This window comes from Peromyscus maniculatus, chromosome 3, assembly GCF_049852395.1.
Source record: "Peromyscus maniculatus bairdii isolate BWxNUB_F1_BW_parent chromosome 3, HU_Pman_BW_mat_3.1, whole genome shotgun sequence".
Lineage (NCBI taxonomy): Eukaryota > Metazoa > Chordata > Mammalia > Rodentia > Cricetidae > Peromyscus > Peromyscus maniculatus.
In genome coordinates this window covers 67,201,284-67,217,160 of record NC_134854.1, presented here as the reverse complement: position 1 = coordinate 67,217,160, position 15,877 = coordinate 67,201,284, and the positions used below count along the sequence as shown (strand labels likewise).

At 35.7% G+C, this 15,877-nt stretch overlaps 1 protein-coding gene across 10 annotated transcripts in view; it reads left to right on the top strand.

Moving 5' to 3' along the window:
• Kmt2c (lysine methyltransferase 2C) overlaps positions 1-15,877 on the top strand; it is a 237,116-nt gene that overhangs the window by 145,709 nt on the left and 75,530 nt on the right. For all 10 annotated transcript variants that reach the window (XM_076565985.1, XM_042273251.2, XM_076565989.1 and 7 more), the window contains 9 exons: positions 2,385-2,501; positions 5,582-5,683; positions 5,857-5,961; positions 8,946-9,127; positions 9,378-9,542; positions 10,432-10,541; positions 11,207-11,272; positions 12,462-12,674; positions 13,607-13,735. In XM_076565985.1, the coding sequence (XP_076422100.1) occupies positions 2,385-2,501; positions 5,582-5,683; positions 5,857-5,961; positions 8,946-9,127; positions 9,378-9,542; positions 10,432-10,541; positions 11,207-11,272; positions 12,462-12,674; positions 13,607-13,735 (1,189 nt within the window). The remainder of the gene's footprint in view (positions 1-2,384; positions 2,502-5,581; positions 5,684-5,856; positions 5,962-8,945; positions 9,128-9,377; positions 9,543-10,431; positions 10,542-11,206; positions 11,273-12,461; positions 12,675-13,606; positions 13,736-15,877) is intronic.

Genomic DNA, 15,877 nt, shown 5'->3' with positions numbered 1-15,877 from the left:
GTTAAGAATTAAACCTTTCTTTTCTAGATTCAGCTTCCAGAGCCACTTTTTAAATCTGAAAACTTGCCTTATAATATGTTTCACCTAAAGATCTAGATGAGGAGGAAGTTCAATAGGAATAGTATAAGGATACATTTTTTTATTTTTATTTTTTTTTTTTAGTTTATGGAGACAGGGTTTCTCTGTGTAGCTTTGCGCCTTTCCTGGAACTCACTTGGTAGCCCAGGCTGGCCTCGAACTCACAGAGATCCACCTGCCTCTGCCTCCCAAGTGCTGGGATTAAAGGCGTGCACCACCACCGCCCGGCATAAGGATACAATTTTAATGCCTTTTTTTCTGACTGATTTTCTTTTATTGTTGTTATTATAAGTATTTCTGTGAAGGGAAAATTGTCACATGGACCAAAGTGGAATTAGGAACTTGCTCATTTACAATATCATAAAATTTAGCCGATTGCATACAGACAGAGGAAATACACTACAGTGTCAGGAAGTTTCATTGTGTATGTTTATCTCACAGTCATAGAGCGTTCCCGTGTCATGGGTTGATGATGCTCTCTCAGTTCTTGACATTAAGTAGTCAGGTACAATATGAAGCGGGAAAAGTTCAAAAAGTAATCATCTTGAAAGTCAAAATACTTTATTGACTAAAGAAGGTAATTTCCCCTCATCTTCACTATTTAGTATGTTTCTAAAATAGAACTACTTAAGTTAGACTAGTGAAAGATTTCAGCAGAGTATATTTTCTTAGTTTTTATTTCAATTGGAAGGGCAAATTTATGCTCATCCAGATAATTGTAATTATCCAAGGTAATGTGGCATAATTTAAGCTTATTCATTAAAATTAATTAATTAATTGATTAGAGAATAGTCTCATTATGTAGCCCAGGCTGGCCTTGAACTCCATTCAAATTCTTCTTCCTCAGACTCCCAAGTGCTGGGATTATAGCCAAGTGCCACCATTCCCAAGTTTAAATATGTAAGAGTGTAAAATATGACTCTTCTGATGGTTTTGTAGCAAATCCTGCCAATTTTCACTTACCTTTAATCTGTACCAATGGATTTTAGGGAAAATTAACTGAGAGATTATTGTAATCCTGATTTTTAATTACTACGTTATCACACTCCTTTCTCCACAAACCACTCTGATTCCTGCTGAAAGCAACCTGCCTAGTGCAGTCCCACCCAGTCTATCTCTTGTTCAGGACCTAAAGAACAGCGTGAGAGAGGACCAGGAAAGACACTTTGGAGCTCGAAGGTGTTTGTGTTCATCAAAAACAAAGGGGAAAATACAAGTCCCCTTTCCCTTTGTTCATACAGTGTTTTATTCTCTCAACATAAACACAGTACTTTGACCCTGAGCCTATTCTGCTCAATAGACAGTGATTTCAGCTTATGAAACTGATGAAGGGTATCAGATGAAGATGTTACAAGGAACAAAACTTTCCCTGAATAACTTCATATCTAATATCTATTTATACTATGCAATTTTTCCTCAGTCAGTAATATATAATTTTGAATATAACCAAGGTGGAGTCAGGGCTCTAGTATTGGTTGGTATGTATGGCTTAAGATCTCAGAGAATTTAACATATTTTCCTATAGGACTTTTTTCTTATGTTTTCTTTTTTATTATTTTTTAAGGGTAATTATTTTGCCATTATGTCAATTTTATTAAAATCTTGAAGCAACTTTAAATATTGGGTTAAAATGCGTTAGATATATTCAGTTTGTATAACAGCTAATCACTGATAAAGGATGCTGATTATATTTTCATGAGAGAAAGAATACCTTTCACACTAGTAAAATATAACTTTTCTGCCTTGTAATATATCGGAATAGTGACTACAAACTAGGGACTGTCGGCCACTTGCTAGCTTAGTGACCTTGGAAAAGTCACTGACAAATTTTACCCTCAGTACAATTAACTCTAAAATGGAGTTTGCTGAGAAGAAAAAATTGCTCAGATCAGTGTATACCAAGTGCCCGATAAAAGTTCCTTTTACTCTCATCTCCGAGAGGAGAGTTTTTCTTGGGCATCTTGTACTGAAGATAGTCCGTGCATAAAGAAATGTCTATGTTGGGTCTAGTTGCTTTAGGCACCTAGGATAAAGGTGTAGGGAGTCAAAATTACTGTCAAGGCCTGTTGATGGGAAGCACACACAATGATAGAGGCAACATTTGATTCTAAAGTTTTTAGTAGTTTTAATGATAAATTTTCAATACATATTTAAAGATGGAAATAGTAAGTCTGGTGTATTAATATGTATCATCCAATTATAAAAGAAAGGTAAATATTTGTAACATGTTTTATTTCACTGACTTCTGGATTTTAAAATTCTTTTGGGCATTTACTGAATGTTAACTTACACTTATCTGTTACTAGGGCCGAGGGTCTGGATTCCCAGGAAAGCGGAGACCTCGTGGTGCAGGGCTGTCAGGACGAGGTGGCAGAGGCAGGTCTAAACTAAAGAGTGGAATTGGAGCTGTTGTATTACCTGGGGTAAGACTTATATTCTTATTATTCCAGTAGCAGTTAATGGTGATGCTGTCATTTGTAGCAAGTTGTTTTTATCCTGATAGTCCCAGGAATAGTCTCATACATTTACATTTTGCCATGTTTCTGCTTAATAATAGTGGTTTTCGTTTTATTTTGAAAGTCTGCTCAGGTGGTTTTGTTTTCTGATTTGTCATCCTTTTTTCTTTGACATCTTTTTATACCAACCTTCTACAAGAGAGAATTTGTAGTGTATTTTCTTTCTTTTATTTTATTAAAAATATACTATTTTTGATAGCTGGGCGGTGGTGGCACACGCCTTTAATCCCAGCACTCGGGAGGCAGAGGCCAGTCTGGTCTCCAAAGCAAGTTCCAGGAAAGGCGCAAAGCTACACAGAAACCCTGTCTAGAAACCTGTCTAGAAATCTAGAAATATATATATTGAATTCTATTTTTAAAGATTATTACTTCATATCATGTGTATGGGTATTTTTCTGAATGCATGTGTACCATGTGTGTGCCTTGTGCCCTAAGTATTCAGAAGAAGGAATCAGATCTCCTGGAACTGGAGTTACAGATGGTTGTGAGCCATTTTGCATGGCTGCTGGGAATTGAATTCATGTCTTCTGCAAGAACAATATGTATTCTTAAATCTGTTTAGCATTCTCTCCAGCCCCTATTTGTTGGCATTTAAAGTTATTTTTTATATCAGTTGCTATAATTATTATAATAACACCTATAGAGAAAAACTAGAAAGGTGTAGATTAATACAAATTTGAATGATGGCCAAGATTGCATGACTATTTTGGATTGATAAATGTTTACTGATTGGCACATTTTGAGGTTTCCTGTGGATGTGCTTTGATAAATCTATTTGAGCTGGGTGGTGGTGGTGCACGCCTTTAATCCCAGAGGTATAGATAGGCAGGTTGAACTCTTGAGTGTGAGGCCACCCTGGTCTATAGAGCAAGTTCCAGGACAGCCAGGGATGCACAGACAAACCTTGTCTCAAAAAAACTGAGAGAGCCGGGCGTTGGTGGCGCACGCCTTTAATCCCAGCACTCGGGAGGCAGAGCCAGGCGGATCTCTGTGAGTTCGAGGCCAGCCTGGGCTACCAAGTGAGCTCCAGGAAAGGCGCAAAGCTACACAGAGAAACCCTGTCTCGAAAAACCAAAAAAAAAAAAAAAAAAAAAAAAAAAAAAAAAAAAAAAAAAAAAAACTGAGAGACAGAGACAGACAGGGATGCACAGACAAACCCTGTCTTGAAAAAGTCTAGAGAGAGACAGAGAAAGACAGAGAGAAAGAAAGATATTTGAACTGGGTATGTTGGTGCACGCTAATCCCAGCATTAAGGAGGCGGACGCAGGCAGATCCATTTGATTTCAAGGCCAGCCTCATCTATGAAGAATTCCAGGGAGGGAAGGAGAGAGGGAGTGAGTGAGTGTTGAAATTTATTTCTGGGCATGATGGCTCACACCTTTAATCATAGAACTTGGGAGGCTCAGGCAGGTGGATCTCAGTGAATTTCAGGCTTACTTGATCTACAGTGTGAGTTCCAGCCTAACAGGAGTTACATAGTTAGACCCTGTCTCAAAACAGTCAAATTCAGACCAAAACAGATTTATTGAGACATAGTTGGTATGAGGGTACAGATATTTGAAAACACAATAAGTTTTGGTGTTTAGAAACCCTGAAAACTATAGTCTAATCAAAGCAGTGAAGACATTTATCTCTTAGATCCTCTGAAATCCTTCTGGTTCCACAGCTTCACCTCTAACCTTGCTCCCCAAGCATGACTGATCTGAGTTTGTTGTAGCTCATACCTGTAATATTAGCACTTGGGAGGCTGATGCAGGATTGGTGTCAGTTCACATATTTTAACCGTAGAGTCTTGATTTGTCCCTTGGTCATGCCTCCAGGTTAAATATTTAGGTTAATTAATGGTTTCCCTCATAGTCATCAAGGGTTTTTATGACTTTAAATTGTTGTTTGCCCCTTGATCATAACATCACACTGATACTATCAATTAAAACTTACTTTACATGTGTTTGAATTTAAAATGTTACATTAACATATTTTTAGCTGAAATTTCATCTATTCTCCAATAAAATTATTTTATATTTTAACCTTGACTGTAACATGTTCACTGTAGGTTCTAACCTTTTTCAGAAAAGAGGATCATATTTTATAATTTTAGTATTGACCTCCTTGTTCCCTGTTACATCTAATTCCGAGCTTTTGCAGGAGCAGGGTGTGTAATAAGAATCCAATTCGTGCCTAGTTGGTTTGGGGAAACATAATCAAGTTCAGAAATGAGCACCCATGGTTGGTAATTGTTTTACTAATACTGACATTTTGATAAGCTAATCATGACATTCTAAAGTGGTGCCATTTAGTAGAAATGAATAGGAAACACATACGCAATTTAAAACTTCCTGGGAGTCACATTTAAAAAGTTATAGTGAACTAACAAATTAATTTTAATGTGTCTTATGACTCCTATATTTAAATCATTACCATTTTCCCATGAAATGTATATAAGGTTGATAACAAGCTATTTTTATATTCTGATCTTGGTACTGAGTCTTTGATGACTGCTGTGTGTATTCTAATATATCTCAGTTTCAACTAATCACATTGCAGTTCTCAAGTATGACTAAAAGTGATATGCATATACTTATATATGCTATAATTTTATAGTTTCTTGATTAGAATTTCTGAGTAATTAAGTATTACTAAAGACAAGCTTTGGTTGTTCTCATTTGTCGTCATCTGTGGCGCTTATATGTCTAAAGTAATAACTCAGTGAATTGAAAAAAATCATAAATTTTAATTTGGGAGATAGGTTCTTGCTATATAGCCAGGGTAGCCTCAACCTTACCATCCTCCTACCTCAGCTTCCTAAGTGCTGTAATTATTGGTATATACCACCATGCCTGACTATGAATTTATTTTTAGCTATTTATTTAGTAGTTTTTAGTTAATATTATTTAGAATTGTTAGTCTAGAACCAGACAAAATTTGTATTTTGGATAAGAACAAGTAAGTAATATAATTTGATGTTTCATATTTTTACTCTTTTGTAGGTATCTGCTGCAGATATTTCATCAAATAAAGATGAAGAAGAAAATTCTATGCATAATACAGTTGTGTTGTTTTCTAGTAGTGACAAGTTCACTTTGCATCAGGTTTGAACTTAACTTTCTGTTTCTCAATTCTTCCCCATATTAATCTGTCCCATTGCCTAGGTATCATCCAGTTAGGTTATAGTACTGTGATAATTAAGAATATATTTTTAAAATCTAGGTATTCTTAGCTTTACGTGCAATTTAAAATAGTTTTACATGTTATTAAATTTCAGGATATGTGTGTGGTTTGTGGCAGTTTCGGCCAAGGAGCAGAAGGAAGATTACTTGCCTGTTCACAGTGTGGTCAGTGTTACCATCCATATTGTGTCAGTATTAAGGTAATGTGCTTAAGTTAAATGAATTAACAAAAGCATTTCTAATAAAGAATTCTATCCGTCTGTCTGTCTGTCTGTCTGTCTGTCTGTCCACACACAGAGGACAGCTTGTGGGAGTTGGTTCTCTCCTACCATATATGTGGGTCATGAGGATCAACTTAGATTATCATTCTAGCACTCCAGGTTATTTCACTAGTCCCAACAAATGCATACATATTTTGATTTTGTTTGAGCACTAATATGGTTCTCTCAGTTCTTAAAATTAATCATGTATCTGTTATACATAATATGACAATATTTAAATCAAATATTTGTTGCTATTATGCATATGTGGTGATATTTTAGTACTTTAAATACTGTTTTTAAGTGTTACCTCAATAAATTATCTCCCCCCAAAAAAGTCTGTGGTCTTGAATTATGCAAATTTCCTTTGGTTGTATTGAACATAAAAACATAGGTATATATTCTTAAAGCAGTTTGTCTTATGACTGTTTGCTGAGACATTAGTTTTACTTTTTTTTTTTCAAGACAAGGTTTCTCCTGTATTATGTTAATATAGTGATGTCACCATGTCATATAGTCTCTAAAGTACTGTACAACTGTGAATAAGTTAAGGTGCAGCCAACAAATTAGCCCTTAGCAGTATCAGTGGTATGAAAACAGAGAGTTCTGACCTCAGGCGCACATGGAAGTTGCATGGCGATTTCCCCCATCTGTGAGCATTCCCTTTCCTGGTCACTAGTGTGTGCACTTTTTTCAGCCTTGGGTGAACTTTGAACATTGTTCTGCTTACAAATCTCCAGTAGGCATTCTTTCCTTGGCATAGGTCTTTATTATATCTTGTTCATGTGTAACACTTATTTTTTATGACCTTTTACTTTCCCATAGTCTATCCTGAGGATTCTATTGCCTCAATTTTCTGATCTCTTAGAATATCTTACAAACTCAGCAAAACTGTTGGGCCATTGTCCTATCTCTATAGGTGGCTTAGACATTGTCTATCAGCAAAGTATGACAAGTTTCCTCCCTTTCAGAGGCTACATTCTTATTCTGTTTGATTTACAGTTTAATACACTTTGCCAAGTTATATCAGTTTCTTCAACTTTATCTCACACTTGTTCTTCTAATCTGGAGCTTGGCACATTGTAGGCCACTGCCCAGTTTGCACTCACGCTTTTATCGGAATATAGCAGTGCTGTTTGGTTACTCTTGTTTATAGTGCAATAGAAGTTGCAATAGATCACAGTGCCCACAAAACCTCAAATACTTGCTGCCTGAACATGCTGTTTACTGCACTCTTTCACTCTGCTTTTCCTTTAAGGCTCTTCTTCAATTGGTAAATAATCTGTTATAATTGGTAATATCAGACATTTAAAAGAAATCAATATGCTAAATCAAAGGGATAAGGAGACTTTTTTAAACATCAAAACCCCAGTCTTATTTAGCTGTACATCTGCAACATACACTTACTTCTTTCAAGCCTTTTCTCTTGTGCATAATTCTGTAGTTCTCAGTAATAAGCTGGTGCCACTGCTTTATCAATGTCTGATATTCCTGACCCACTATTGTGAATACTCAAATTCATGTTTAACTTTGAACATATGGTTCCTGCCTTCCTATTACATATTCATGGTATAGTGTCACTGCAGTTAAATCAGAAAAAATACTGGCTATGATGCAGTAAATGTTCACTGTAGATCTAAGTTATGAACTGTTACTTTTGTCTTTTTCTGGATTTTTAAAAGCAAGAAGAATATAATCATAAGTAACTCTCTATTCTTGTTTTATATTGTTTTTAGCCTATTGGACATACACTATCTTATCAGATTGCTTTCTCCAATACCATTTTTCCTGGGGTAATACTGTATTGCTTTGATCTAATCTGTGCCCATAGCATCCAGTGTATGGTTCTTTGCACATCCTTAACTTTCTTGTACACAGTCCTTTGGTCTTTTTGCAGGTCATGTCCTTATTCCATTCCACATATTTCTAGGTGAATTTTAGGAATATGCAGGAGGTGAATTTCTATCTAATTCATATGTTTGTAAATGACATTCTGCCTTTTTATTTAGTGACTCATCTAGCTAAGTTAAGTATTGTGCTTTGCACAAGTATTTTCTTGTATAATGTGGACATTGTACTATTCTATTTTAACATCTGGGGTGGATGGAATGTTTTTCTTTACCATGTACCATTGCCCTTTTGTAATAGACAGTTATTCCTCTGAAATCAATTCAATTTCCTCCCTAGTAGCTTTTAGGCTTTCTCATTCTTCAAGATATGAATTTTCAGTATATACCTTTACTCTTTGCTGTTTCATTGTGACTTGGGAGCCTTATGCTTTTCAAGATCTATAGGAAGTAGATTCTGAGTTCACAATTCTCCATGACATAGCGTCTTTGAGGATTTTATTAGGGATGTAGAGATTCTCAAAAATCATGCAAGTCATGTCTTTTAACAGAAAAATAAAAGCATAAAGGTTAGTTCTATAAGTCCCAGCTTCATGATTTGAAAGACCATAAAATGTCCCTTAGAATTTAGTATTTTGCTATGGCAATTTTCCCCTCTCTTATTTATTTGGTAGTTAAATTCTCATACCGTGACCGCAAATTTCAGAAGCATGAATTCTTAGAAACGTCATACATGGAGATTTTGTTGATGTAGTTTCAAATCTTGTCAATAGTAGTAAGGCAGCTTACTCAATTTTAAAATCTAGTCACCATATGTGTGAAAATAATAGGATTCAGTCTGAAGCACAGAGTTGTTGTATGGGCTCAAATGTTGTTAAAAATATGCACCACTTGTGCTAACCAGGTGGGCTCTTAAATGTGTGCAGATGTGCCTTCTTGAGTAGAGCCACCCATACTTCTTACCAGCTCCTGTTCTGTACATATGTACTCAAGCATAGTAATAATACATGCACTGTACTAGTTAGACAAAATGATTTCTAAGTTAAATAAATAAATCATGATTTTTTTTTTTTCCAGATCAGTAAAGTGGTTCTTAGCAAAGGTTGGAGATGTCTTGAGTGCACAGTGTGTGAGGCCTGTGGGAAGGCGACTGACCCAGGAAGACTCTTGCTGTGTGATGACTGTGACATAAGCTATCATACCTACTGCCTAGACCCTCCATTGCAGACAGTTCCCAAAGGAGGCTGGAAATGCAAATGGTACCCTAGGATTTATGTTACCTTGTCATTCTTTCAAGTTCTGAACTTCTACTTATCATGTTGGTCTTATAAAGTATTTGTGTGTGCCTAATCATACACATTTGGCATGATACGTATTACTAAAATTTATTAGAAAAATTTCCACATTTATAATATTATTTCCTTTCATTCTGTGCACTTGTAGCATCACAAATTGTCATAATTGAATATAAAATAAACTTGAGACTTTTGTGGGGGATTTGGATTTCAGGTGTGTTTGGTGCAGACACTGTGGAGCAACATCTGCAGGTCTGAGATGTGAGTGGCAAAACAATTACACACAGTGTGCTCCTTGTGCCAGCTTGTCTTCCTGCCCCGTCTGCTATCGCAATTACAGAGAAGAAGACCTCATTCTGCAGTGTAGACAATGTGATAGGTACCGTGCCTTTTTATCTCCTTTGCTACCTTCTCAAGCCTTTTTCTCAAATACAGTGAAAGGAACGTAGAAAATTTCTTCCCTTGATCATAAATTTTGGGAATAAAACTTTGCTTTCTAGATTTTTAGTGTATTTGAAGCGTCCATACTACTTTAATATTTTAAAAATTTCAAAATTAGACTTCTGGTAGATTCTAAAAATGGTCTCATACACACACTTTCTTTCTATCTATCTATCTATCTATCTATCTATCTATCTATCTATCTATCTATCTATCTATCTATCTATCTATCTAATTTCCCACCTAAAGCTCTAGATCTTATACCTGAATATTAGGTACAACCTTTGGTCTTCCTAACTAGTATGTGCACCTTCAATCTGCAGACTGCTTACTTTGTTTCAGTACTATTGTCAGTTCAGCACTGTATGCAAAGTGTTAGTTTTAATTCACCAGTGGTACAGTATTCTTTTCAAATAAGTTATGTAATTTTTGTAGCACTCTACTAGCAAAGTGTTCTAAAGCAAGGTCATCATCACTTGACACATACATATTTGTTCCTAGTTTGATGCAGTATGTGGCATACACTTGTCTCTGTACTCTTCTGAATTCCTGCTTCATTGCTGTCTTTGACTTTCAGCATTTGATCATGAGTGGATCTGTCCTTCTAACAATGTGCATTTGCTTCTTCCTTAACATTTATTCTCATTCCTTTTCTTCACTTCTCAGCACAAGGAAGAATATTATGAATTAATAGGGATAGTTAGGGGGAAAGACTTTGACATTTGAGTCTTGGGACTTTTAAGTTTGAGTACTGTCAACCACTGTTGTGATTTTATAAAGAATACAATTTCTAGAATATTCATTTCTTTTAAATGTGGTCTTTTTAGGTGGATGCATGCAGTTTGTCAAAACTTAAATACTGAGGAGGAAGTGGAAAATGTAGCAGACATTGGTTTTGATTGTAGCATGTGCAGACCCTATATGCCTGTATCAAATGGTAAGAGAACAACATGAACTATGAGTTTGTGTTGCCCTGTGTCTCCTTGATTTGTGAAATAGAAGTTGTTTTGTGCTATAATACACTTCCTATCCCAACTTTATTATATAAAGAGAGAAAATGAAGCATATACACATTAGATATAAAATATAATTTTGCTCTCAAGATCTAACCTCTTGGAGTTAATTGTATTCAGAAATCCTCCATTCACTCGCTGCTGGTTTTCTTATATATGCCCCTTATTTTGTTTTGTTCTTGCTTAAGAAACTGAATGTAGCAGCAGGCACTGGTAGTCCTAGCACTTGGGGAAGCTGAGGCTTAAGGGATAGTGAAGCTGAGCTAGGTTGCATTACATGGTGCATACCAGTTCAGGCTCAGCTATATAAGTAAGAGCTTGTCTCAAAAAAAAAAAAAAGAAAAAAAAAAAACCACAGTTAAATAATCCCTTTGAAAACCAAAAGCTACTTTTGGATTTGGGATGGAACACATGGGTATAGTACTTGACTGGCATGTACAAGGCAGCCCCTCCCACACACATGCACAGAATTAACATCCTATGATATTCAGACATTTGTTGAATGATACATGTACAGACACTGACATTTTAATCCTGTATAAGTCATTGTTTTCTCAGATATTTCCTGAGTTGTTGTTTTTCTTTACAGTGCCTTCCTCAGACTGCTGTGACTCTTCACTTGTGGCACAAATTGTCACAAAAGTAAAAGAGCTAGGTAAAATTTGAAATGGTTTTCTTTTAGAAAAAGCATATACTAATTCTTAAACAACTGGCTTGATGCTTATCTGAATTAAGTGAATTGTTTGATATTAATTTCTAGAATATATATAGAAAATATTCATATTAGCTCCTTTTGCTGAAGTAGTATTCCTATAAGTTTCAGAAAACAAAAGAATAGCTCTTTGGATTAACTGTTAGTGTCCTGCTTTCCTTGACTTCAGTTGGGGACTGTGCTTGCTTAGTTGTCAGCAGAAAAAGAAAGCCTACATAAGTAAGCATTGATTTAGTAGTAATGAATATTTTATTATTTTTTCTCTGATAACTTAGAATCACTGGTGACATGACATTTTTATGAGAGATTTTTTTTTTAACTGATAGTGACAGCATTACTGATACAAAAAATTGTATTGTATTGGAGTTGCTTTAATAAATAAGTGTTCAAGTTAAAAGGTTTGAGTCTGAAGAATTTATGGTATTATTATTAATATTTTAGCTAGCATACAGAACAGTGGCTTCATTATGGATTTTTTTGTCCATATATAATATTGTACTTGAGGGTGTAGGATCTTTACAAAATGTCTACCTCCCTTTGTAAGTCATCATATTCTAGTTTTCCAAATGGACTTCTGGAGTACTTTTGTTTCTCTTACATAAAGTGGTCCTTACATTTTGGTCTTTACAAGAAAAGGCTTATTACTGAGCAGCTACAGCAGCATCTGTAGCTTCAGTGTTCTTTTTTTTTTTTTTTTTTTGTTGTTGTTTTGTTTTGTTTTGTTTTGTTTTTCGAGACAGTGTTTCTCTGTGTAGCTTTGCGCCTTTTCTGGAACTCACCTGGTAGCCCAGGCTGGCCTCGAACTCACAGAGATCCGCCTGCCTCTGCCTCCCAAGTGCTGGGATTAAAGGCGTGCGCCACCATCGCCCGGCGCTTCAGTGTTCTTGATACATGAAAGATAAAATGCTTTTATTTATTTATTTATTTATTTTTGTCAACATACAGCCTTTCTGCCTGTAGTTCTAAAAGGTTTTCAGTATTAACTGAACATCATCAGTTCATGCATTTTGTAGATATTTGCTGAATGGATGTGTAGTTGTATTTTCTTACAATGTAGATTTTGGAATATTAATCAGCTTATCAGTTTCAGAAGAAAGCTTTAAGTTGTATTCTTGGGGTTTTATAATTTTAGATCCACCTAAGACCTATACCCAGGATGGTGTATGTTTGACTGAATCAGGGATGACTCAGTTGCAGAGCCTCACAGTTACAGTTCCAAGAAGAAAACGGACAAAACCAAAATTGAAATTAAAGATTATAAATCAGAATAGTGTGGCTGTCCTTCAGACCCCTCCAGACATCCAGTCAGAGCATTCAAGAGATGGTGAAATGGATGATAGTCGAGGTAATACTCATTTATTTTCCTTGAGACACATGTGCAAGAATTAGTATATAAAATAACTTCTGAAAGATACATATTTGTAAGGGTTAGTCATACTTAGCTTAGTCAAGCTTATGGTACCTCTTGATGGGACACTTCTCTTCAAGTGATGTTCTTAGACTTGTATTTGCATATTTTCTTGTATTGAAATGTTTTTTGATCGAAATCTCTAAGAGCATTGTTTGGGAAGATTGTAAGTAGGGACATTCAGAGTGATTCACTTCAGAATGTCATCCTAAACCCTCCTCTAATCATTGTAAATTGGAGATTCAAAAATGGTATCAGAATAGATACCATAAGGTTTTTCTGTCTGAACTTGTGAGGTAACAAAATAATTTTAGTAGCAGCATTAAGTATAGCACAGAGTAGCTTTGTTTATTTCTAAGAATGGTCAGTTTTGATGTCTTTATTTCAGAGTGATTATTTGCAGCTGACTCAGATATAAAGCCATAATCATTTTCCCATCATGTTTTATCATTTAGTAGTATTTATTAAATGTGTATTGTATAACAGATGTGGGAAATTATATCAGTGGACAAAATAGGTAAATCCTGGATTTTATGTCTTGTTGTTTAAAGACAAGTTGCTTTAAATAAATTTGATTGATAGGTATCTTATGAGCTCTTTGTTTCCTCTTTCTTAATCAGCATGTCATGCTCCCTGGGAGCACAACACTGGGTCATGCATCATAATTCCTGCTCCCATCCTGAGGCACTTCACCTTTTCTCTTTACTTTTCAGACACTCTAGGCACATAGGATTAGAAAGGGCTCCTGTTCTTTTGCTTTACTTCCTTTGTTTGGTTGGTTTTTTTGTTTGTTTTTATTTGTCTTTTTGGTTAAGGTTTCTCTATTTGATAGACTTGCCCAGTCTCTTCCATACATTTACTTTTTCCAGAAGGAGAACTTATGGACTGTGATGGAAAATCAGAATCTAGTCCTGAGCGGGAAGCTGTGGATGATGAAACTAAGGGAGCAGAAGGAACAGATGGCATAAAAAAGAGGAAAAGAAAACCATACAGACCAGGTAGAGTATGTCAACTAGACACATACTCTTTCTTTCAGATGTGTATGGGTGTGTTCTGCAAGTGCATCTTATGTGTTCCTGGTACCCCCAGAGGCTGCTAAGAAGGTGTCAGCCCTGGAGATGTAGCTAAATAATAGTTGTGAGCCACCATGTTGGTGCCGGGATTTGAATCAGGGTCCTCCAGAAGAACGGCTAGTGTTTTCAATTGCTGAACCATCTGTCTAGGCCCCAAGCTAGACATTTTAATATAGCAAAACTTGGCCAATTTACTAATAACAATTACACCATCAGCAATAAAAATGACTTATAATTCAAATAACCAATACTATGTGTAGCATCTTACATGGAACTGATGGATTCCTTACATTGAAAATGTGACTACTTGACAATAAATCCTTATCCCAAATGTTAACCATTTATTAAACATGTTACTTAGTTGGTTTTTATTTATGTTCATCTTTTAAAGCAATTCATGTATTTTCTGTACTTAATTAGTTCTCCTTTAAGCATTCATTTTCTAATAGTTTAAAACATTAGTAATGCCGGGCGGTGGTGACGCACGCCTTTAATTCCAGCACTTGGGAGGCAGAGCCAGGTGGATCTCTGTGAGTTCGAGGCCAGCCTGGTCTACTGAGTTCCAGGAAAGGTGCAAAGCTACACAGAGAAACCCTATCTCGAAAAAACAAAAAACAAAACAAAACAAAACAAAACAAAAAAACCAACAAAAATAAAACACCCTTCAGTAATTACGCAGACACAAATGTGAACAAAACATCTTGTTGAATTTGTAGTGCAATTCATACCATGAGTAATTAAATAAATTTTTTTAGTTCATTTTTATTTATATGTATGTGTGTAAGCAAGTGTGAGTTTATGTGCACCACATGAATTCAGGAGCCTATGGACACTTGAGGGTATCAGATACCCTAAAATTGGGAATTGAGAGGGAATTATGAGATGCTGTGTAGATGCTGGGAACCAAACCCAGGCAGGTCCTCTGCAAGAGGATTAAGTGTTCTTAACCACTTATCATCTCTCTACCCCCAAATTCTTGCTTTCCTAGTGTATTTATTTCATGGGTTTTTTTTTTAAATCTTAGAGTAAAAAAGGTGTTGAAATTTCTCATCAGAAGATGTAGGCTTTTCAAGGCTGATTTATTAATGTCTGTTTTCAGTTATGAAGTATTAGATTAATGCAATCTCTGTTTTGGTGGATTGTATCTTACTGGTAAGAACATTTTAGATTCCTTTTGGTTGTAGGTGAAAACTTTCCATTTGTGTTCTCCAAGACTGTCAGTGACACATCTGTCATAGCAACTGATTTCGCGTCTTTTTAATTTTATGTTTCCGAGTATATATTTATGTTTTTAGATAGAGTATATTCCCTTTAGAATTTTAACGCTGTTTTAGTCTGTCTTTCTCTGCCATAAATGGGTGACCTCCCTTATTTGAGGGGTGTTGCAAAGCACTTTACTAGACAGATCATGACAAAAGCATATACAATTTAGTGCCAGGCACTGTTAAAATTGCTAATCATTTTACTGATTTAATTTTGCTTATACTTATGATATGAATAGGTGCTGTGTATTATACCTATTTTACTGAAGAGTAAAATAACTTGCCCAAGTTTAGTTAGTTATTTTGTTTTCCTAGCTACAGAGATTCAAGTGTCATGTGACTTCTTGCCTTTCTGACATGGGATAGCCAGATAGTACCGCTGAAGTTATATTGATCAATGAGTGTTAGTGTATTCTCGTTCAGTTTTCATACTCACCATGCATGCAGTCTGCTGTGCTCTTCTCGGGAGCTATAACTTAACAATTACAGAAGGGCAAGCAGAGATGTATCAATCAGTTCTTAATATTCAAGCTCTGTCTTCCATTTAGTGTGTACTCTGGTCTTATCTAGAAGAGGAAATGCAAGTAATTCTTTCCATACACTAGTGAGTTATAATTATTGTTTGATGTAAATAATAACAGTGACTTTGACATATATTTTTACTGTCACCCTCTTGTACTTAAGGAAAAATGAGATTTTTAAGGTTGGAGGGATTGCTTAACAGGTAAAGTGCTTGCCATGGAATCATGGGGACTGACCATATTTTGGGTCCTCAGCGCCTTGTAAAAGTTTGGTGGGCTTCCAT